The 22,632-nt window shown below is 43.9% G+C and overlaps 1 protein-coding gene across 2 annotated transcripts in view; it reads right to left on the bottom strand.

The window, feature by feature from the left end:
* slc37a2 (solute carrier family 37 member 2) overlaps nucleotides 1–22,632 on the bottom strand; it is a 37,127-nt gene that overhangs the window by 3,297 nt on the left and 11,198 nt on the right. For both annotated transcript variants that reach the window (XM_083776508.1, XM_083776507.1), the window contains exons 5-16: nucleotides 20,983–21,118; nucleotides 17,142–17,218; nucleotides 14,561–14,727; nucleotides 13,401–13,438; nucleotides 11,782–11,850; nucleotides 10,420–10,515; nucleotides 9,680–9,770; nucleotides 9,463–9,525; nucleotides 8,221–8,306; nucleotides 6,788–6,836; nucleotides 6,222–6,295; nucleotides 1,204–1,282 (exon numbers count right to left, since the gene is read on the bottom strand). In XM_083776508.1, coding sequence (XP_083632634.1) covers nucleotides 1,204–1,282; nucleotides 6,222–6,295; nucleotides 6,788–6,836; nucleotides 8,221–8,306; nucleotides 9,463–9,525; nucleotides 9,680–9,770; nucleotides 10,420–10,515; nucleotides 11,782–11,850; nucleotides 13,401–13,438; nucleotides 14,561–14,727; nucleotides 17,142–17,218; nucleotides 20,983–21,118 — 1,025 coding nt within the window. The remainder of the gene's footprint in view (nucleotides 1–1,203; nucleotides 1,283–6,221; nucleotides 6,296–6,787; nucleotides 6,837–8,220; nucleotides 8,307–9,462; nucleotides 9,526–9,679; nucleotides 9,771–10,419; nucleotides 10,516–11,781; nucleotides 11,851–13,400; nucleotides 13,439–14,560; nucleotides 14,728–17,141; nucleotides 17,219–20,982; nucleotides 21,119–22,632) is intronic.

Below are 22,632 nucleotides of genomic sequence, written 5' to 3'. Positions count from 1 at the left end.
TGACTTTCAAGCACAATTTATACAGCGTTTCAGAGACACACTGTGAAGACTGTTTTATGGCCGTGAAATGAACATCTATAAATGCACAATGTCTCCGTCTGTAAAAATGCACGTAGCTCGTTCGCCCCGCTGACTTCAAATTCGACACACGCGTTCCACACCCCCACAGGGAGTGCAGTGTTCCACAGTCCACACCCCCACAGGGAGTGCAGTGTTCCACACCCCCACAGGGGGGCAGTGTTCCACACCCCCACAGGGAGTGCAGTGTTCCACAGTCCACACCCCCACAGGGAGTGCAGTGTTCCACACCCCCACAGGGGGGCAGTGTTCCACACCCCCACAGGGAGTGCAGTGTTCCACAGTCCACACCCCCACAGGGAGTGCAGTGTTCCACACCGCCACAGGGGGGCAGTGTTCCACACCCCCACAGGGAGTGCAGTGCTCTGTGTGGAGTCGGCCGATAGCTGGTTGCCCAGAACCGCCACAAAAAAGGCCTACTGTCCCGGGCTCTGGACAGGGTCCATGGCTCCAGAACCGCCACAAAAAAGGCCTACTGCCCCGGGCTCTCGACAGGACCCATGGCTCCAGGGTTCATATATGGAGCTGGCCTGTTCTGACATCACAACACTCCATATTTGGGCATGCCTGACACAGACACAGATCTCCATATAATAATAACCCATTCTGACCTGGGATCAGATTCTAAAAATGTCTGTTTGAAAATGACAGTTTTCTGAAAAAGCCATGTTTCTATGTCAGTCGTTCTTAGATTTTTCAAAAATAGCAGATCTACAAGCTCATAGCATCTGCTATTTTTCAATAGCTAAAGCATAGCGTAATGCAAACACCAAAAGGGGTTCCCGCCTAAAATGGGTTAATAATAATAATAAAGGGACACAGAGAGACAGATACAGAAATCTACATATATGGGCATAAAAGGGACACTACGGCTCCTTTGTTTTTGTTTGTTTTTGCTTGATTCTACTGTGGAAAAGACCGACAGTAACATTTAAACGGAGCAGATCTACAAGCTCAAAACGAGTCGCTTCGCTCCGCGTTTTCTTGTAAATCCAGCTACTTTCTAATATCCTTCTGTGTGTGACGCTGTGGTATGGTCAAGCAGGGCGTCAGTTTATGAAAGAATATTGAGATAGGAGGTTTCTGCCTGATCAGAATTCTAACTACGTTCCATACGTTACGTACCTATTGATCCTGTACCGTCTATGATGGCGGTTACCGTAGACAGCGCTCTGGAGTTCCCTCTCAGACTCTCATGCGTTCCCTGTGGAACGGCAAGCATCTTAATAATAACAATAACAATAATAATAATAACAATAACAATAATGATGACACCGCAGCAGACATTCCGTCGACTAGAACTAAGACGAAAAATGTTCGTCGACTACCTTTTTTCACTAACGAAAACTGAATGGAAACTAAATGAAAACTAAGCTATGATGTCTGAATCTAAGACTAAATGTGTTGACAATTTCGTCAACAATTAAAAAACTAGACTAAAATGGCTGCATGCTCAAAATAGCAGATCTACAAGCTCACAACGTTGTGAGCTTGTAGATGGGCTATTTTGAGCAAGTTTAAAAATCAGCCATTACGACGGCATCACGGCCCGCCAAAATACATTGTAGTCGACTAAATCAACTGTAGATTTAGTGGACTAAAATCTTATGCCATTTAGTCGACTAAAACTAGACTAACACTAAAACATTCCGGGTGACTCAAATGTGACTAAAACTAAATGAAAACTGTTCAAAAGACTAAAAGACTAAAACTAAAATCAAAATGTGCTGCCAAAAACAACACTGTCGTCGCAGTGTTTGGCATCTTAATAAGCATTACAATTTACAATTACAATTTTACAATTTAGGCATTTAGCAGACGCTCTTAATCCAGAGCGACTTACATTAAGCAAGAACAAAAAAGCATGGGAATACATCACAAGAAACATGCGTAAGCTAAGAAAGTAACAGTGGAATATCTATATAATGAAGCTATACATATAAACTATACATCTATACTACTATGCTATACATATGTACTATGGCGTGCTATGACTACATACAATGCAATTATAGTGCTGTCTACATAACATGCTATAAGTCTGTGTCAAATGCTATCTAAGTCTACAGAAATGCTATCTAAGGGGGTGGGGTAAGTGCTATGGGCCATGATGGAGTCTGAAAAGGTGGGTTTTCAGACTACGGCAGAAGATTAGGAGTGATGCTGCAGTTCTGACTGCAATGGGAAGTGCATTCCACAGTTTTGGAGCCAGAAGGGAGAAGAGTTTGGGACGTGTGGAGCGTTGTCCCGGCGTTTTTAGTGAGGGTAGGCCCGACGTCGAAATTAAAAAATATCTTTTTTAAAATGTCTTTTTTGTCTGAAAAACCTCATGTTTCTATATCAGTGGTTCTCAATATTTCATGTCAAGGACCCCCAAAAATATATTAAATTGGCTGCCGACCCCCATCTGAAAATGTGTTGTTTCAGGGACCACCTCCCAGAAGAAAAGATTTGAGTTAAAAACGTTCGCTCTGAAAGAGTATATATTCAAAGCTTTGCACCACATGTTCATGATTTTTTCAAAAATAGCAGACCTACAAGGTCATAGCACGCCACTCAGTGGCACGCTATGGGCTTGTAGATCTGCTATTTTTCAATAGCTAAATTATAACATAATGTTTAAAACACCAAAAGGGGTTCCCTGCCCAAAATGCATTAAGACAGTCGAGGCAGTCAGGGTTTATCCCCACTGACTCGGTCAAGTGTGGGGAAGTTCTGTACCACTGGATCCAATGTAGTCATGATTTAGTCACAAGGTCTGCATGGTCTGCGTTTCATTGATTCATATTTATAAAACCAACGGACAGAATTAAACACTTTTAACGCATTTAGGCCCGACGTCGAAATATATAAAATGTCTTCTAAATCCTGACAGTTTTTTGTCAGGATTTGCGCCACATTTTCACGATAGCAGGGAATATTGTACTGTCCAATTGTGAATGGACGAGATTATGATCAAGATTGGGGATGTATTAGGTGATCTGGACATGTGCTCTCATCAGGGAGAGAGGAGAGGGAACTGTCTATAGATAAGGTCTCTAAGCACATTCCGTGGGGCAATAAATGAGCTGCATGCAACTCCAGTGGGGTTGGGTAGAGGCTACCTTCCTGTAGAGTGTGGGGTGTTTTACAATTCTACAGAGGAAGGGGGGCTGACTCACTGATTACACACATGTTGATAGCAGGGGAGCAATGTATGAAGTAGCTGGTGGGTCAATTTGACAAGGAGACGGTCATGGTGCCAACGCAGTGGCTAGATAGCTTTCTCGCGGGGTTGCCAGGAGGAAAATCTAAGGCTGGAAAGATGCCTTTATTTTCCGACCGTGGTGAAAAGAAAAAGAAGGTGAAGTGGAAATGGAGGGACCCTTTTAGGAAGTCAGCTAAGGAGTAGCATGTGACTTGCCCACCATATGACTCAGCACACACACATGCACGCGCACACTCAGACAAACAGATGTGTATAAAGAATGCTGATGTGATGTTTCTTCCTCAATCTAGGGGGGGGAGGGAATGCTTTCTCAGTGTGGTGTGTGTGTTTCCTCAGTGTGGAGTTGTAACAGAAAAAGTGGGTGCAGAGGGGGTGAACAGGAAGGGTATGTTTGTTTAAGATAAGGAGTAAAACTGCCACTCTCGGGGTCGGTGTCTTATTCCTCAATCTAGGAGGGGGATGTTTAAGACATATTAAAGCAAACCTTTGTCCGGGCAAAAGGCCATAAAACAAACGGACATAGGTGGACAGAGCATGTCGTCCAGGGTTCAATCCTGGCTGACATGACATGGAGCACATCCACCAGGAGTGGAGGTGTCATAAAAAGGGGCTCTGGTGTCGCTCCCAGCATCACACCATTAGACACATAAGTGTGATTAGCTGTAACCGGATTTAATAAATAAGGGTGCGTTTGGGTACAGGAGGGAAATGTCCATGATTATCGACGCATGTAAACCTTTTATTATTTTTCCTTTGTTGATTTATGCAGTTAATGTGTTGTGTTTTATTTTAGTGTGTTGTGTTGTTTAAAGTATGTATATATTGTATAATCACTTCAGGCAGGATCCGATATTACTTAAAGTGGTGTCGGCCCAGATCAAATTAATCTGTCTGCATATGAAAATGAATCTCCATATCCATTTTCATACGCAGACGTGGGGGGTGTACTGTCCAATTGTGAATGGACGAGATTATGATCAAGATTGGGGATGTATTAGGTGATCTGGACATGTGCTCTCATCAGGGAGAGAGGAGAGGGAACTGTCTATAGATAAGGTCTCTAAGCACATTCCGTGGGGCAATAAATGAGCTGCATGCAACTCCAGTGGGGTTGGGTAGAGGCTACCTTCCTGTAGAGTGTGGGGTGTTTTACAATTCTACAGAGGAAGGGGGGCTGACTCACTGATTACACACATGTTGATAGCAGGGGAGCAATGTATGAAGTAGCTTACCATTTCAATTCCTGTAATGTGTATCGATACGTGTTCTAGGGTCCACACCTAGATATTGGGTTAGCAAAACACCTGTATAATATCTAAGAGTCGACCAGTTTATGCTAGTCTGAAATAGCAGCTAGCCTTACACCACAGGAAGTGTGGTGGAAACAGAACCACCTCTCTCAGGCAGATAAGGAGCAGTCTGGGCTTTCGATTGGCTGATAACTTTGCCAGGGAGGTGTGACCCCAGTCAGGGCCTGCTGTATTCATGTGTGTAAACCAACAGTGGGGTAGATTCAAGGAGAAGATCGTGAGAGCAACAGGCGAGAGGCCAATGGTGAATATACTAATGTGCATTTATAATAACATGTTGTGTTGTAATGTGTTTAGATTGTAACAGAGTATGTATGGTGCCTCTTGTTTTGTCTCCCAAATTCAGATTTAAAACCATAGAGGTAACATAGAGAAAACATAGGTAAACATGAGCATAGGTGATGCAAAGGTGGTAGTGTTGAACTAATCTAATACCAACAGCTAAGTTGTACCAGATCGAGAGAGCGAAGAATGGCTCTCAAGTGGCCGGTCTGGGCCAGCTTAGAATGTTTCAATGTGAGCTGAAATCCCAGCCGACAGATAGGATAGGAACAGGCTATTAGGCAAAGATCCGGGGTACTGTATCCACCTGTGTCGGCGGGAGGGGGAAACAAACAGTGTGTATGTATGAGTGTTTATGTGTAATAATGAGTGAATAAAACCTTATAAAAAGCATGCGTTTGTAAAGAGAAGCGATTATTGGAACATTTTAGTTCAGTCTATGCGTGTTGAATCTTAGTTAAAGTCTTGCCGGTTGCTGAGTCCGTCGGATACTCGGTTAATCTCCCGAAATCCGAACAAATATGGAAATATGTTTGTGCCCTACAGCAATGATTATGCCAAGCCGAGGCTCAGTGACAGTGTATAGTGTAGTGTACAGTCAGATGGTGTTATCCAAGGCGCTTTACATAGATTGTGCATTTCAATGTTATCTGATTTTATATGCTGTGTTTTCCTTCGCTCTGCTTGATGTATTTTGCTTTAATTAATTTGTTGTGAAGCACTTTGGTCAACCCCGGTTCTGTCAATATACAGTGCCATATAAATAAAGGTTGATTTGATTTGATTCGACGACACATTCACCCATTCACACACACCGATGGCAGAGGAAACCGTGCACGGCACCAACCTGCACATCGGGAGCAATTAGGGGTTCAGAGTCTTGTTCAAGGACACTTTAACTCTGTGTATAGTACGGTATAGTGTTATTGTATAGTATAGTGTTATAGTACAGTATAATAATGAATTGCATTTTTATAGCGCTTTTCCAAGTGCTCAAAGCGCTTTACAAATGGTTCAATCATTCATACATTGGGAGGTGAAGCGGCGAACAGTCGACACCAGCGTCCTCACTTCCCCACATTCACACACCGACGGTGGCATGAAGCTCACACCGACCGACTCATTGGAGGCAACGTAGGGTTCAGTGTCTTTGCCCAAGGACACTTCCACATGTGGACATGGAGGAGGAGCCGGGACTCGAACCGCCGACCCAGGGATCAGGGTATAGTGTTATAGTACAGTATAGTGTTATAGTACAGTATAGTTTCATAGTACAGTACAGTATCACAGTCACAGGGTGTGAGTCATGTGACCCGAGTGGAATGTGACCTTTCAGGACTCACCAGGTCAGCTGACACGGCGGTGGTAATGAGGGCGTACGGTCCGTTCACCAGAGCTCCACACACCATCAGCATGGCTACGCACGCACACGCGCACACGCACACGCACACACACACGCACACGCACACACACAAACACACACACACACACACACACACACACACACACACACACACACACAAACAGTTGTTAGAATATGGAATCGGACAGTGTGAGTGACATGCAGTAACTAAGTACTTTGACTTAAGTACTGTACTTAAGTACAATTTTGAGTTATTTGTACTTTACTATATTGTATTTCCAATTCCCAGTACTTTCACTTCTACTCCACTACATCTCGGAGCCAGAATTTGCACTTTTACTCCACCACAATCATTTGAAAACTTTAGTTACTATAGTTAACTTTGGCGATTTTAATTTTGATTAGAAAACATACATTAACCACATTCATTGAAAATAGCTACGATCTACGACTCATTGTGAGCTTGTAGATCTGCTATTTTCAATACATTGTGTACACATTTTGAAGCCACCATAATAACCACACACCACAAAACGGGGGTCTTACCGATTGTAGCACCGATGCTGCTCTGGCCAATGAAGTTGTAGAGGAAGAGCTGCAAGGAGAAAGACAAAGACACGGTCAACATACATCAAGACCAGGGACACACAATAATAATAATAATAATAATAATACTAATAAGCATTTATTACAAATGCCCCTCCTCTCCTTTCAAGCTCTCAACGCGTCTCAGCCTAGCCAGATGTCCCGAACCACCTTAACCCATTCTGACCTGAGATCAGATTCATACGAAGGTTTCCACCGGACACACACTGGTCTGATGAACCCATTCTGACCTGAGATCAGATTCTAAAAAATTTCAGTCGTTCTTCGATTTTTCAAAAATAGCAGACCTACAAGCTCGTATCGCGCCACTCGGTGGCGCGATATGAGCTTGTAGATCTGCTATTTTTAAGTAGCTAAAGCATAACATGATGCTGACACCAAAATGGGTGCCCGGTCAGAATGGGTTAAGCTGGCTCCTTTCGAAGAAGCAGCGACTACTCCGAGTCTCTCTCACGTGACTGAACTTCTCAACTTCTTCTGTAATTAGTGACTTATCTAGTTTCCTTTTGCTCTCTGTTCTTGGACAGTCTCTTGCTCTTGATTTGTCAGATTTATCCTATGTTTTCAGTTTTGTTAAACCAATGTTTGAAACCGAGTTAGATTTCGTTATGTTGGCCCAGTCCGTAGCGTAACGGTCTGGGCACCGGACTGGTAATCCAGTCGCAGTGTGCCGCGGGTTCGACTCCCGGACCCGACACGGCCTTTACTGCATGTCATCCCCCCATCTCTCTCCCGTTTCCTGTCAGCCTACTGTCTGTCCCTTCAAAAATCAATAAAAGGCGTAAGCCGCAAAAAAAAAAAATCTTTAGATTTCGTTATGTTTTGAAACATTTGTTACTTTTCAAATAGGGTAGCCTACACCTTTCCGGGCGACTAATTAGTAGACTTTTATATGTATCAATGTTCTGATAGTCACCATTGGAGCAGCCAGTGTTAGCATAATGATAGCATGCATAGTCACCATTGGAGCAGCCAGTGTTAGCATAATGATAGCATGTATAGTCACCATTGGAGCAGCCAGTGTTAGCATAATGATAGCATGTATAGTCACCATTGGAGCAGCCAGTGTTAGCATAATGATAGCATGTATATTGTATAGTCACCATTGGAGCAGCCAGTGTTAGCATAATGATAGCATGTATAGTCACCATTGGAGCAGCCAGTGTTAGCATAATGATAGCATGCATAGTCACCATTGGAGCAGCCAGTGTTAGCATAATGATAGCATGCATAGTCACCATTGGAGCAGCCAGTGTTAGCATAATGATAGCATGTATAGTCACCATTGGAGCAGCCAGTGTTAGCATAATGATAGCATGCATAGTCACCATTGGAGCAGCCAGTGTTAGCATAATGATAGCATGCATAGTCACCATTGGAGCAGCCAGTGTTAGCATCACAGCACATGTGGTTGCTCTGCCTCCGGTGTGGTCCGACACCAGACCAGCCACGATGCCTCCTGGAACGAAACACATACAAATACACACACGTATGATGATGAGATGTGGTGAGACGCTTTTGGCCACTTTCAAAGTGTGCTGCAGTTATTATGACCGCAAAGCCCAAGGGGTGATTAGCAACACATTATTATTTAACCAGTGACCACCCATTAAAAACTGATAATCTGTTGTGCTGTGGATTTTATTTTAGGGGCGGCGGTGGCTCAGGGGTAGAGTGGCTGGATGGTAACCACGAGGTTGCCTGTTCGAACCCGGGCTCCCCCAGAGTCAGTGTCGAAGTGTCCTCGAGCGAATACTATACTTTCGTCCGACATACAATTGGTCCGATCGACTACCTAACCATAACCGCGAGCACGGGGCAGCACACGTAAACCTAACCCCCAACCCTATCCCGAACCAAGGATATGTCGGACTAAAGTATGCTCCCCTCCTCAAGCAAGACTCTGAACTGATGTGCTGGTTGGTGCCTTGCATGGTTTCTGCTGCCATCGGTGTATGGATGTGTGTGTGGATGGGCAAATTGATGCACATGCATCTATGTAAAGCGCCTGCTCTATATAAATGTACAATTTTCCATACAACTAGTGGGGCACACATGCGATTGAAATAACCTCCTTAATGTGTAGGCCTATTTATTAACCCACAATCGACTGCATATCAAATTGTATTCTATTTGCTTGCATAAATGGTGGAAACTTTAGTGTTGTGCATTTTTACCTTGCAAACGTCACCTCTGTCTGCAATTTAATTAGTCCATGAATCCAACTCTTTAGAGCCGACACCTACAGTAAACTACTCAGCAAGTCAACACAATGGACCGTCACCATTGATGATATGCATCCCAGGTCGCTCATTCCTGTTATTTCCAAGCTGAAGCTATTTCACGGAATTCACACACACACATGTTTTGTTAGCGAGGTGTGAAAAGTCAACTGCGAATGGCTGTGCTAAACCGGGCTTGTGTGTATCTTCAAAAGGACCAGGGTGGCGCCCTGGATATCCCTACCGACATCTTACCCCTGGTTGTATGTCTGGTGTCACTTGGCGAGAAGGCCTGATCTTAAGCGAACAATAAAAAGAAAATACACTTTTTTACAGATCCATAGTACGATGCTTTGCTTCTAAAACCCTTGGCATGGAGACTAAAATACGTACCCACAATTCCTCCCACGTCAAATAAGGTCGACATGTCCCCGGCTTCCTTGGCGTCGAAATGAGCTGAAAACATAAAATTAATTCTATTGATTTGGGGGGAAAGAAAGAAAAGAAAACGACAGAACAAAAACAGAAAATGATTATGGTTCAAATAAATGTAACGTATAAAGTGTGCTTTATCTTGTTTGTTTGAGGAGCAAATGGAAGCGGTACTGACCGACGTTGGAGATGTAAAGAGGAAGCCAGTAGAGGAAGGTGTAGCTGACCAGCTTGGCGAACAGCAGACACAGAGAGAACTCCACCACACCCTGCATGCATGGGAACAAATAATAGTTTTATAGTTTAGTTTTAGTTAGTTTTGACATATTTCTTTTTAGTTTTTTTTAGTTTTAGTTAGTTTTTAGAGCGGGTTGTTAGTTTTTATTTTGGTGAAATGCTTAGTTTTAGTTTAGTTATAGTTTTTTTTCATACTTTATTTCGTACTTTATTTGTGGGTTAGGATTAGCGTGGCTACATGCTGCCATACGGTGCTGAAAACTGCCGTAAAACTTGATTATATTATAAATATCCGAAAGGCATATATAAATATTGATAAAAACTAAAACTAAGGGTATTTAGTTTAATTTTAATCTTATTAGTTTCAGTTAACTGAAATGTTTTTTTAATTCTAGTTTTAGTTAAATATTATAGCCTTAGAAGGTTACACCACACCATGGGACAAAGTACAGTACTTATTAATTATTGTTCCTGGAGAGGAAAGTAGCTACATATCACATTCAAATATCTTTATTTTGTTTTGTTTTTGGGGTCCAGGCACATGCCACATATATAGACTCTGCGCCTGACAGCGTGTCGCGCGTTCGAGTCCCATTCATTTTTGCTGCGAGCTTGTAGATCTGCTATTTTTCAATAGCTAAATTCTAACATAATGTTTAACATCGGCGGTCGGTCACTCACGGGTATACTGAGCGCTCCGCTGAAGCTGATGGCCTCGCTGTGGTCCTCAACGACCTCCACCGTCTCGTTGGTGGCGGGCGACGTGCTGCTGAAGATCTGATTGATTGATTGATTGATTGATTGTAAAATGTTATCAACAGTTTGTAGAATGGGTACAGTTCAAACGAAAGCACAGGTCAATACGAAATGGTCAATAAGAGGATAAAACCATAAAGAAAAAAAAGCACTGAGACTTGTGTCGTTTACATCAGGGTCCTCCATTTTCAATTCATCAGAACAAATTAAGACATACAGATATACACTTCTATGCAAAAAGAATCATATACACAGTTAGAAATGAATTTACTGTATAAAGTATATACAGTAGAGAAACATAGGGGGGGGGGGTTGCAGCCGCTCTTAAGTGCTTTTTGAGAGCGGTTTTGAAGGAGTCAAGGGATTCACATGTCTTAATGGTTGTTGGTAGTTGGCGTTCCACATATGTTAGTGGCATAGAAGTTTAACCCCTTGTTTGAGCCGAATCTGGGTTGAACGTGGTTTGTTGTTGAGCTCCATCTGGTGTTGTGAGTGTAGATTTCGTTGACATTAAGGTAAGTATTTAGACAGGTACACATGGGTATGGTGGTGTATCGAATCTTATAGACCAGAGTCACCAGACCCATTGCAAGTTGCTGTACTCTGTCTGTCGTCAACCCTAAAGGCTCATACATATATACTCCAGTTTGTGGAGATAGCTTATCACCGCGGTGTAGTTTTTAAAGGGTTGGAAAACTACGTCAGTCGCGGTGATGATCAGCTATCACCGCGGACACAGACCCATCTCTCTGTTTTTACTATCAGACAAGTCCTTCACTGATTGGTCTAGAAGTTGGGTAAACCACAGGGAGGCGGGGTCAATCCTTAAGGACATCACCGCGAGTATGATGGCCTCAAAAGGAAAAGAAAGGTACTATGTTTACCCAGGGTAACTGGACTAAGGAAAGGAAAGGTACTATGTTTACCCAGGGTAACTGGACTAAGGAAAGGAAAGGTACTATGTTTACCCAGGGTAACTGGACTAAGCTCAAGAACTTGTTTACAGCCAGGCCCTGCTCATAGAACATTTCATGGTAGGGGTTCAATGCCTTGTCCAAGGGCACTTCAGCGGTGGTCATTTTAACGTGCCGGTCCGGGGATACGAACTAGCGACTTTTTCGATATCAAGACCGCTCCGCAAACCGTTCGGCCACCGCTGCCTCCATGATAATAGTGGGGGTGAGGTGGGGGTGATAATAGTGGGGGTGAGGTGACTCAAAAGTGAGCGGTGGGGGGGGGGGTGAGGTGGGTTCTGCATGGGTCGTTAGGCCGAGTGGCAGAACTGACCTCCTCGTTGGGAACAGTGGAGTGACGGAGCAGAGGTTCCCTCTCCGCGTTCTCCTGAGCCTCAGAGTCCTGAAACACACACAGTGCTCTTTCATTACCACCAAAAGGTCTCGCCGCCGCGCCTCAACCAAGACGAAGGAGAGCCCGCTCACAGCAGGAGCAGGACCGCTCACAGCAGGAGCAGGACCGCGGCAGCAGTCGTAGAAGAGAAACACACGGGAGCAGCTCGGACAACATGGTCTATATCGATTCCCGCACGGGACGTTGTGGGTGCTGGCGGCGTGTTTCCTCCTCCGCGTCATCAGTGCCCATACCCGAAGGCGGGGTTGGCGAAAGGGCCTTTCTGTGTGGAGTTTGCATGTTCTCCCCGTGTCCCCTATAGGGTAGGTTCCCTCACAAAAAACATGCAGTAATCCTGGTCTCTAAACTGCCTCCCCCTGGCTAGCCGGGGCGCCTGATGGAGGGGAAAGGAACTGGTTGGAATAACGTGTTCCTTCCACACGCTACGTCCAACCAGGGAAACTCCCCCCTGTCAGGTGTAAAGGAGCAACTTGGACACTCAGGCATGAAGGAAGCATGAGTTCAAGTCCGTTGCTCTCCCCTTGTCCCCCATATATGGGGACTAGGTTGGTGGAGGGTGTGTAGAGCCCAGGATCACATTAGATGATTGACACAGGGGTGAAAAATGGGTTACAAAATCGTGGGATAAAAAAAGAATATGAAAAGAAAAACATGGTCTATAATGCACAGCAGCCATTTTGGAAAGTACTTGGTGTTACCGATGATACTAAAGACGTTGGGACTTGGAAGCACTCCGCTACACCAGTGGGTCTCAGAGTGTCCTTGAGTGGGTTCCAAATGGTACGGGTGTGTACATCTGAGAGTGCATGAATGGAACCAAATGGACCCACACAAGGGTTCATTTGGTTCCAATTTACAATTTACAATTTAGGCATTTAGCAGACGCTCTTAATCCAGAGCGATTTACATTAAGCAAGAACAAAAAAAAGCATGGGAATAGATCACATAAAAACATTTATCAAGAAACATGCGTAAGCTAAGAGGTTCCATTTTGTACACTCCCAGAGTTATGGGGTTCCGTGAAATGAAATTAACCCATTCTGACCGGGCACCCATTTTGGTGTTAGCATCACGTCATGCTTTAGCTATTTAAAAATAGCAGATCTACAAGCTCATATCGCGCCACCGAGTGGCGCGATACGAGCTTGTAGGTCTGCTATTTTTGAAAAATCGAAGAACGACTGACATTTTTTAGAATCTGATCTCAGGTCAGAATGCGTTCATCAGACCAGTGTGTGTCCGGCGGAAACCTCGTATGAATCTGATCTCAGGTCAGAATGGGTTAAAACATTTGAGAACCGTCCACTGTACAGTAAATGGAAGCTAAAAATGGAAGCTAAAAATAACGGTAGATGTACATTTCTGGGTGTGTGTGCGTGTGTGTGTGTGTGTCATGATTAGCTTTTGGGTCTTAAAAGTCAAGCGCTCATGGTCACAGGCATGGTCAAGGGCAAAAACAATGGCATTATTGCATTGTGGCATAATTCATTTGTCATATCTATTTCAAGAACGTAAGCCTATCTGGCGGTTTGACTTACATGGTGCTGTGGAGCGCTGCAGTCGACATCCTCAGGCTCTGTAGAGGAAGGAAAGATGCACTAAAATTCAGAAATGTGAAGGTTTTTTTTTTTGCCCTGAACGGAAACCCCTTTTGGTGTTTTACTTTTAAGCATTATGTTATAGTACTTTAGCTGTTGACAAATAGCAGATCTACAAGCTCATAGCGCGGCACCGAGTGCCGCGCTATGAGCTTGTATGTCTGCTATTTTTGAAAATGTGGTTCAAATCTCTGAATATATATTCTTTCAGAGCGAATGTTTTTAACTCATATCTTTGCTTCTGGGGGGGGGTCGGCGGCCAAGTACATGGGGTTTTAACCCTGTGAGAACCACTGCCATAGAAACATGGGTTTCTTTCAGAAAACTGTCAGGATTTAGAAGTTTTAGAATCGTTCGAAACGGATGAACCCAATAAGACCCGGGGGCCCTTTCTACTAATGCCTTCCAAATGAGGAGTTATCGAACGTTCGTGGCCGCGGACCCCCATCTGAAAATGTTTAGTGCCGTAGTATAAGAATTTTCTGCGTAATATTCACGTGCTGTGTGGATGTACTGTATACTCATGACAACAGTTCATAATTATACAGTTTTTGCCGGGGCGGTGGCATATTATACATATAATCTTTGGGGGTCCTTGACATGCAATATTGAGCACCACTGACATAGAAACATACAGGGTTTTTCAGGAAACTGTCATGATTTAGAATTAAGCAATAAGCCACGAGAGGTCTCAGGTTAGGGTATTTTACACTGGCTGGGGGCGTAGGCAGACCCGAGGCGCAGCCGAGGGTCTTCTACCCTCCCAGCCAGTGTAAAATACCCAGTAAGCTGGGGCCTCGAGTGGCTTATTGCTTTTCTAAAACGGTTACAAACATATAGCAATATTAACCTAATAAAACGATTGAATTCACAAAAGTAGCTACGCTTTGCGCCACCAGAGCGAGCCACATCACTTCCTTGTTTTGCTCGGCAAGTATAGCCCCAGTGATTGAAGGAGTGGGTTATCGGTGGAATTTACACCGGTCACGTGACGGTAACCAGCCAATCAGAATCAAGTATTGGGACTAGCCGTTTTAGAAGATTTTTTTTTAAATGTTAACAAATGTCTAAAAAGAAAAAAGGGTTAAAGATGGACTGACTTTCCACCAGCAGGAAGAAGCAGAGGACTCCGGTGGAGGCGATGATGAGCCCGGGCACGATGAAGGACATCCCCCAGGACGAGGACACATACACCCCCGCTATGAGGGAGCCCAGGATGTTCCCCACAGACGTGTGGGAGTTCCAGATCCCCATGATGAAACCGCGCCTAGAGAGATGAGACCACGACACACACACAACACATGGAATCAGTGGCGTGCACAGATGCCCATGACACATTTCAGGCAAGTGACTATGGCCGTTTTTAGCCCAAGGAGTGTATTTTGTGCAAAACTAATGCTTGGAATGGATTCAGAATCATGAAAACCCTCTAGTTTGACATGTCACATGTTACATAATGCTACATATAATGACATTTTGAAAATCTTGCCTGATGTTAATGTTATGGTCACAAAGAATTGCTCAATGCTGACAGGCGGTCAGCAAGTGGATTCATGAATGTATGTATGAATATGGACAATATTTTAGGCAAATGAAAAACAAAAAAAAACTATATACGAAATTTCCCACTTTAACCCATTTTGGGCGGGAACCGATTTTGGTGTTAGCATTGTGTTATGTTTTAGCTATTGAAAAATAGCAGATCTACAAGCTCGTAGCGCGCCAGCTTGTAGGTCTGCTGTTTTTTTTAAACTGTCAGGATTTAAGACATTTTTAGAATCTGATCTCAGGTCAAAATGCGTTAAAGAACCACCAATTCTTCTGTGCGTTAGAATCTGATCTCAGGTCAAAATGCGTTAAAGAACCACCATTCTTCTGTGCGTTAGAATCTGATCTCAGGTCAGAATGGGTTAAACAAAAGAAACCTAGTTAGCTGCTGGACTATGTACAGTAGGTATGTACTGTAATGTGCAAATGTGTCCACCAGAGGGCGCTAAAAATAAACATCAAAACAAACTTGGGGCGGAAATGCAAATTTACAAACACAAATAATCAATCAAAGGCCATGCAGGGATGACATGGTCTCCACTATGCACACAGACAGGTCGCCTCGTGTCTCTGAGGGAAAATAAACCCAAGTTCGTCTTGTGATTTTTTTTGTTCAATAAAACGCCATGTGTCTGACCCAGTGACACAGTGACCCACTCTGAACCTTTATCTGACCACATGGGGGGGGGGGGGGGGGGGGCACTGTGCTTACACACCGAAGGTCGCAACATGTGTAGGCACAATGCAAGGAATGAATGCATTCGTCATGTATCCGAAGGAAGTCTGATCCGATCACTTTTAGATTTACTCCAGTTTAATCCTGAGTTTAAAGTTTTGTTGTATTCAAGATCTGATTTTAGGCCATGTTTAAGCCTCCAGGAAAATCCGTGTTGAGGTTCTTAATCCACTGTTTTTCATTAAAACGTCTTTGTCCTAAAACTGTCCAGTTGGGATTGTGTTGAAGTCCAGCGCCTTTTAGAGCTTCAATGCCGTGAGCCATGAAAATGTTGAACAAATCTTGTGGTTGTATTTTTTGCATTGTTAATATTGTATCTGTGCTGTCCCTAGCTATTGTTTTAAGGCAAAGGCAGGTGACGAACATTTGGCAAAACAAACAAACGACACACTGTGAGCTTGTAGATCTGTTATAGCCATTTGGCCTATAGGAGAAGTATAATGCACTGTATAGGTTTTATGTGGTTAATGTTCAACCCTTGATGCAGACAATGAGTCGAGGTGACCTTATTATAGTATACTACAGTGACATTACATGCCCTCTCATTTCTGTACAGTCAATGTGTGTGTGTGTGTGTGTGTGTGTGTGTATCATGGCCCATAGCACTTACCCTACCCCCTTAGATAGCATTTCTGTAGACTTAGATAGGATTTGATACAGACTTATAGCATGTTATGTAGACAGCACTATAATTGCATTGTATGTAGTCATAGCACGCCATAGTACATATGTATAGCATAGTATAGTATATATGTATAGTTTATATGTATAGTTTCATTATATAGATATTCCACTGTTACTTTCTTAGCTTATACGCATGTTTCATGATAAATGCTTTTTATGTGATGTATTCCCATGCTTTTTTGTTCTTGCTTAATGTAAGTCGCTCTGGATTAAGAGCGTCTGCTAAATGCCTAAATTGTAAATTGTGTGTGTGTGTGTGTGTGTGTGTGTGTGTGTGTGTGTGTGTGTGTGTGTGTGTGTGTGTGTGTGTGTGTGTGTGTGTGTGTGTGTGTGTGTGTGTGTGTGTCCGGAGGCAGACTGTCGCACGTGGTCGCGCACGTTCCCTGCTGTGCGCAGCTTAAAAACCGGGTTTTTAAGACAGCTGGTGGATGGAAAAGAAGCTCCACCTCCGCGCCCGACTGACGCGACGGACAGCTTCACGGACGCGCTCCCCTCCGCGTCAGTCAGCCGCGGAGGTGGAGCTTCTTTTCCATCCACCAGCTGTCTAAAAAACCCACGAAGAAGAAGGGCTTCAGGTTCTTCTGACGCGTCCACGCACGACAGTGTGCTTGCGGGGTGGGGGTGGGTGTGTGTGTGTGTGTGTGTCAGCTGAATAGAATAGGTAAGTGATACTGCACAGTAAGCAGAATAGCAGGCCAGAGTTGTTCACTCACTTCCCCTTTCCGAACCAGTTCCCGACACAGGCCACTACAGCGGGCCAGCCCGTCGTCTGCATGAGTCCATTCATAGCCTGGGAGACGGAGGGAGAGAGACAGAGAGAGACACAGAGAGAGAGAGAGAGAGAGAGAGAGAGAGAGAGAGAGAGAGAGAGAGAGACAGAGGGAGAGACAGAGAGAGAGAGAGAGAGAGAGAGAGACAGAGAGACAGAGGGAGAGAGAGAGAGAGAGAGAGAGAGAGAGAGAGAGACAGAGAGAGACAGAGAGAGAGACAGAGAGAGACAGAGACAGAGAGAGAGAGAGAGACAGAGGGAGAGACAGAGAGAGAGAGAGAGAGAGAGAGAGAGAGAGAGAGAGAGAGAGAGAGACAGAGAGAGAGAGAGACAGAGAGAGAGAGAGAGAGAGAGAGATAGAGAGAGAGAGACAGAGAGAGACAGAGAGAGACAGAGAGAGACAGAGGGAGATAATTTACAATTTAGGCATTTAGCGGACGCACTTAATTCCGAGCAACTTACAGTAAGCAAGAACAACACATGGTAATGCATCAGAGAGAGAGAGAGAGAGAGAGGCAGACAGGCAGACAGACAGACTTTTTTACCATTTTACACATGGTTGCATGCTGAAAATAGCTGGTCTACAAGCTCACAACGTGTCGCAGTGCAACGCGTTGTGAGCTTGTAAATCGGCTATTTTCAGCAAGTGTCAAATCAGCGACGGCATCAAGGCCTGCCAAAACACATTTTAGTCGACTGAAACTAGACTAACAATAAAGCATAAATGATAAACTAAAACTAAATTACTTATTTTATTCAAAAGACTGTGAATAAACTAAAATCAAAATTTTGCTGTCAAAATCAACACAGCCAATGGACATGACTATGTCGCAGTGGCCCCCAATCCAACCCTTGATGCTGAGTGCCAAGCAGGGAGCCACTGCAGGGTCCCAGAGGATAAAGATGACTCCTTTTGGTGACTCAACCCATGTACTAACTAGGGCATTAAGCAACTAGTCGACTAGTTTACTAGTCGACTAGTAAATCCACTAGTCAACCTTGTTGGCACTAGTTGACTAGTTGATAAAAAAAAAAAACATATAGGTAGTTAAACAACTAGTCAGTAAAAATGACTAGAAGTGAATGACCTACCATGTACATTCCTTAAGAATTGACTCTTTTAGCACAAAAGGAAATTACGTTGCTTTGTTTTGATGGAAATGTCGGTTGGTTCAAAAGCACAGAATGGTGTAAACGAGAGGGTTTTTGTCAAAGTGACAAACCTGACTATAATGATTTAGAGTCTTTTAATGTGCTACTTCACACCAAGTGATCTGATTTATCTTTGGTTTAATCATTTCCGACACATTATAACCTAGATTAGAACAACCACGAGAGAGAGAGAGAGAGAGAGACACACAGAGAGAGAGAGACATAGAGAGAGAGAGGTCACAAGGCAGTGTTAGTTTCATTGTCAGGCCCAGCATGGAAACGACTCCTCACAACAGAGTGAGTCATGTGACCGACCACCGGGTGTCATGTGATGTGATGTGGAGGCTATAAGCTTCAGCGTTAAGACTTTCCACCTGCTGCTTTTAGTCATTATTATTTGCATCTCTTCTGATCAACCATGGCTTTAATAGTTTCACCAAAGGTTCCGCCCATGGCTGGTCACAAGTTTGGGTTCATGGCCAGTGCAGCGACCACCAGATCAACTGCTGCTGAAGCATTCTTTTTTTTCTAATATATTTTTTATCCCACGATTTTGTAACCCATTTTTCACCCCTGTGTCAATCATCTAATGTGATCCTGGGCTCTACACACCCTCCGCCAACCTAGTCCCCATATATGGGGGACAAGGGGAGAGCAACGGACTTGAACTCATGCTTCCTTCATGCCTGAGTGTCCAAGTTGCTCCTTTACACCTGACAGGGGGGAGTTTCCCTGGTTGGACGTAGCGCGTGGAAGGAACACGTTATTCCAACCAGTTCCTTTCCCCTCCATCAGGCGCCCCGGCTGGCCAGGGGGAGGCAGTTTAGTGACCAGGATTACTGCATGTTTTTTGTGAGGGTACCTACCCTAGGGGACACGGGGAGAACATGTGAGGGTACCTACCCTAGGGGACACGGGGAGAACATGTGAGGGTACCTACCCTAGGGGACACGGGGAGAACATGTGAGGGTACCTACCCTAGGGGACACGGGGAGAACATGTGAGGGTACCTACCCTAGGGGACACGGGGAGAACATGTGAGGGTACCCACCCTAGGGGACACGGGGAGAACATGTGAGGGTACCTACCCTAGGGGACACGGGGAGAACATGCAAACTCCACACAGAAAGGCCCTTGTGCTGCAGCGTTCTTGATGGAGAGAAACTGGACCAGTTCAGAGACTTCATGATCCCAGATGGGAAACCTCCCCCCCCCCCCCCCCCCCCCCCGTGTAGTCAGGACGATAGAATCAACAATAAAGTGATAAATTGTTCTTAAGTTCCAATGATTGTGAAAACTAAGTAGGTCATTAATTTGCATATATAGGGAACAATCTACTGTACTTTAGAGTCATGTTTAACTGAAACCGGTTTACAGTAAAAACTACAGCCAGAGGGGAGAGTGTCATTGTGAAAGTTTTAGTTTGACTTGGACTTCTTTCCGCGCGTTTTGTCTTTTCCATGACGGTTTGCCTATATTTCTTTACAGATGCAGTTCACACAGTGTGGTATAATTCTCAGAAAAAACTAATCTCTGATCAATAAAACTACAAAATGTTCCTAAATGGACTTCATGGGATCTGTACCCTCATTTAGAATTCCAGGATCTATTAAATATGCCACGCATATATATAAAGTATGAGTTTCAACTGTATGATGGGAGTAGACTTGACTGCTACATTTTTCTGTACCATTTGCTGGCATGTCGTTGATTCTGTCTTTTGTTTAGTTTTTGTTCTGTTTTATGTACGTCAATGTAATGTCTGTCAATAATTGAGAATATCAAATAAAAATCATTGAAAGAGAAATATGCCACGGCTGTCGAATAGGCCCTCATTAATATGCCATTATATGACATGCCGCCTACTCAATATGGCACAACTCCGTAATGTCAGAGACTAATCTACAGGCGTGCTCCGGGTAAGATAAGAGTCAGCTAAACACCGGAGAGGTAAACTGGAACACATGTTAATTGTCCTTGACCTGCGTGTGTGTTTTATAGTGTTCCTCTGAAAAGACGGGACAGACCAGCTGGACCGCTCTTTAGTGTAGCTTTACTTGTGCAGAGAACACGGCTTATGTATACTTATATGTAGTGTTTACCTGGATGAAGGCGTAGTGCCAGATGGAGTGAATGCAGTGTTTACCTGGATGAAGGCGTAGTGCCAGATGGAGTGAATGCAGTGTTTACCTGGATGAAGGCGTAGTACCAGATGGAGTGAATGCAGTGTTTACCTGGATGAAGGCGTAGTACCAGATGGAGTGAATGCAGTGTTTACCTGGATGAAGGCGTAGTACCAGATGGAGTGAATGCAGTGTTTACCTGGATGAAGGCGTAGTACCAGATGGAGTGAATGCAGTGTTTACCTGGATGAAGGCGTAGTACCAGATGGAGTGAATGCAGTGTTTACCTGGATGAAGGCGTAGTACCAGACGGAGTGAATGCAGTGTTTACCTGGATGAAGGCGTAGTAGTACCAGATGGAGTGAATGCAGTGTTTACCTGGATGAAGGCGTACTACCAGACGGAGTGAATGCAGTGTTTACCTGGATGAAGGCGTAGTACCAGATGGAGTGAATGCAGTGTTTACCTGGATGAAGGCGTAGTACCAGATGGAGTGAATGCAGTGTTTACCTGGATGAAGGCGTAGTACCAGATGGAGTGAATGTCCAGGTAGAAGCCCAGGCCAAACAGGCAGGTGAACAGGCCACTCAGTAGCATCCCAGCGCTCAGGTAGTAACGCAGAGGCACGCGCTCCCCAAACATCCCACTGGGGGGAGGGACACAGAGCAGGCAGACAGACAGGTTAACATCCACTGGGGACAGACAGACAGAGCAGACAGACGGGTGAACAGGCCACTGGGAACACACAGACAGAGCAGACAGACAGGTATCAGGCCCCATACACACATACAGAACACATGTTCCGTCAGTGTTTAATGCAGTTCCAATGGGAGTCACAGCATGGTTTGACCAAACATTTTTTGTTTGTTGGGCACACCCCATCAAACACAAATGTTTGGTCAAAACCACGTGACTCCCGTTAAAAATACAGTGTGGCGCCCATTAAACAGCCAAGACACAGAACATGTGTTTGATGTGTGTGTATGGGGCCTCAAGGAACACACAACAGATGTGGACCCATCAGTCAACCCTGGGGCCAATTTTAAAAAGGACAACTTAAGTCTTTTCAACCAAGGTTCATGTTTTAGGTTGTTATTAGAGAAAGTAAAAGATGAGTGTCTTTTTTTTCTCCATTTGTTTTATTTTGTTTTAGCGATTTTAGCTATTTTTGACAGGGGGGGTGGGGCATTCAAACATGGAGCTAAATACGTCCTTTTTTTTTTACAAAGATTTACGGCGATCTCTTTTTAAATATTTATTATAGTCCTACTAGACCCCAGGAAATGACATCTGGCCGCAAATGATCACAGGATCTACTGAATGTGAAGGGGGGTACTAGGGGGATGCCATACTGTGTGTCAATATGTCACACAATATTGTTTATATAATATATTGTAACACAATATTGTTGCTCAATATGTCAGTTTGTCACATTCAATAGATCCCATTAACTTTTGTGGCCAGATATAATTTCTTGGGGTCTAGTAGGACTACAGTAAATAATACAAAAATAAATCACCATATGTTTTTGTAAACATAAAATACATATTTAGGACCCCTGTCAAAAATAGCTAAAACGAAAGAAAGCAGCAAATGAAAAACAATTAACCCACATCGTTTACTTTCTCTAATAACAACCTAAAACATGAACCGTGGTTGAAAAAAACTAACGTTGTCCTTAACACCTTAAAATGCTACGCTATGTTTTCTGGAAAAACCTCCAATTTGTGATTCCAAAAATGACCAAAATAAATAATAATGATGTTGCTTTGTAACATAGCATATCGTCTCTGTCGGGGTAGAAAGCTCATATGTCTTTGTTACATAGCATATCGTCTCTGTCGGGGTGGAAACCTCATATGTCCGACACGCTTACGTTTCAGGATTCAAATTCAAAACGCTTCAAAAGTAGCAGATCTACAATCTCGAAGCGTGTCGTGTTTGAGCTTGTAGATCTGCTGCGTTTGTGTGTGACGCAGTAGTATGATCAAGTACGCCGTTGATATAAGGGGGGGAAAAAACACAAAAAGTAAGAAAATGGAGATAAGAGGTTTCTGCCCGACAGCAACACTATCTGACACAGATGCTTTCTGACGAATCAATAAGTAAACAACATCTGGTATTTCATCCTACACACCACCAACCACCCTTTGAACTTCA

The sequence above is a fragment of the Protomyctophum parallelum genome (assembly GCF_964188405.1).
Source record: "Protomyctophum parallelum genome assembly, chromosome: 1".
Classification (NCBI taxonomy): Eukaryota; Metazoa; Chordata; class Actinopteri; order Myctophiformes; family Myctophidae; genus Protomyctophum; species Protomyctophum parallelum.
The sequence above is the reverse complement of the archived record's forward strand: the minus strand, read 5'-3'. Positions and strand labels throughout refer to the sequence as shown.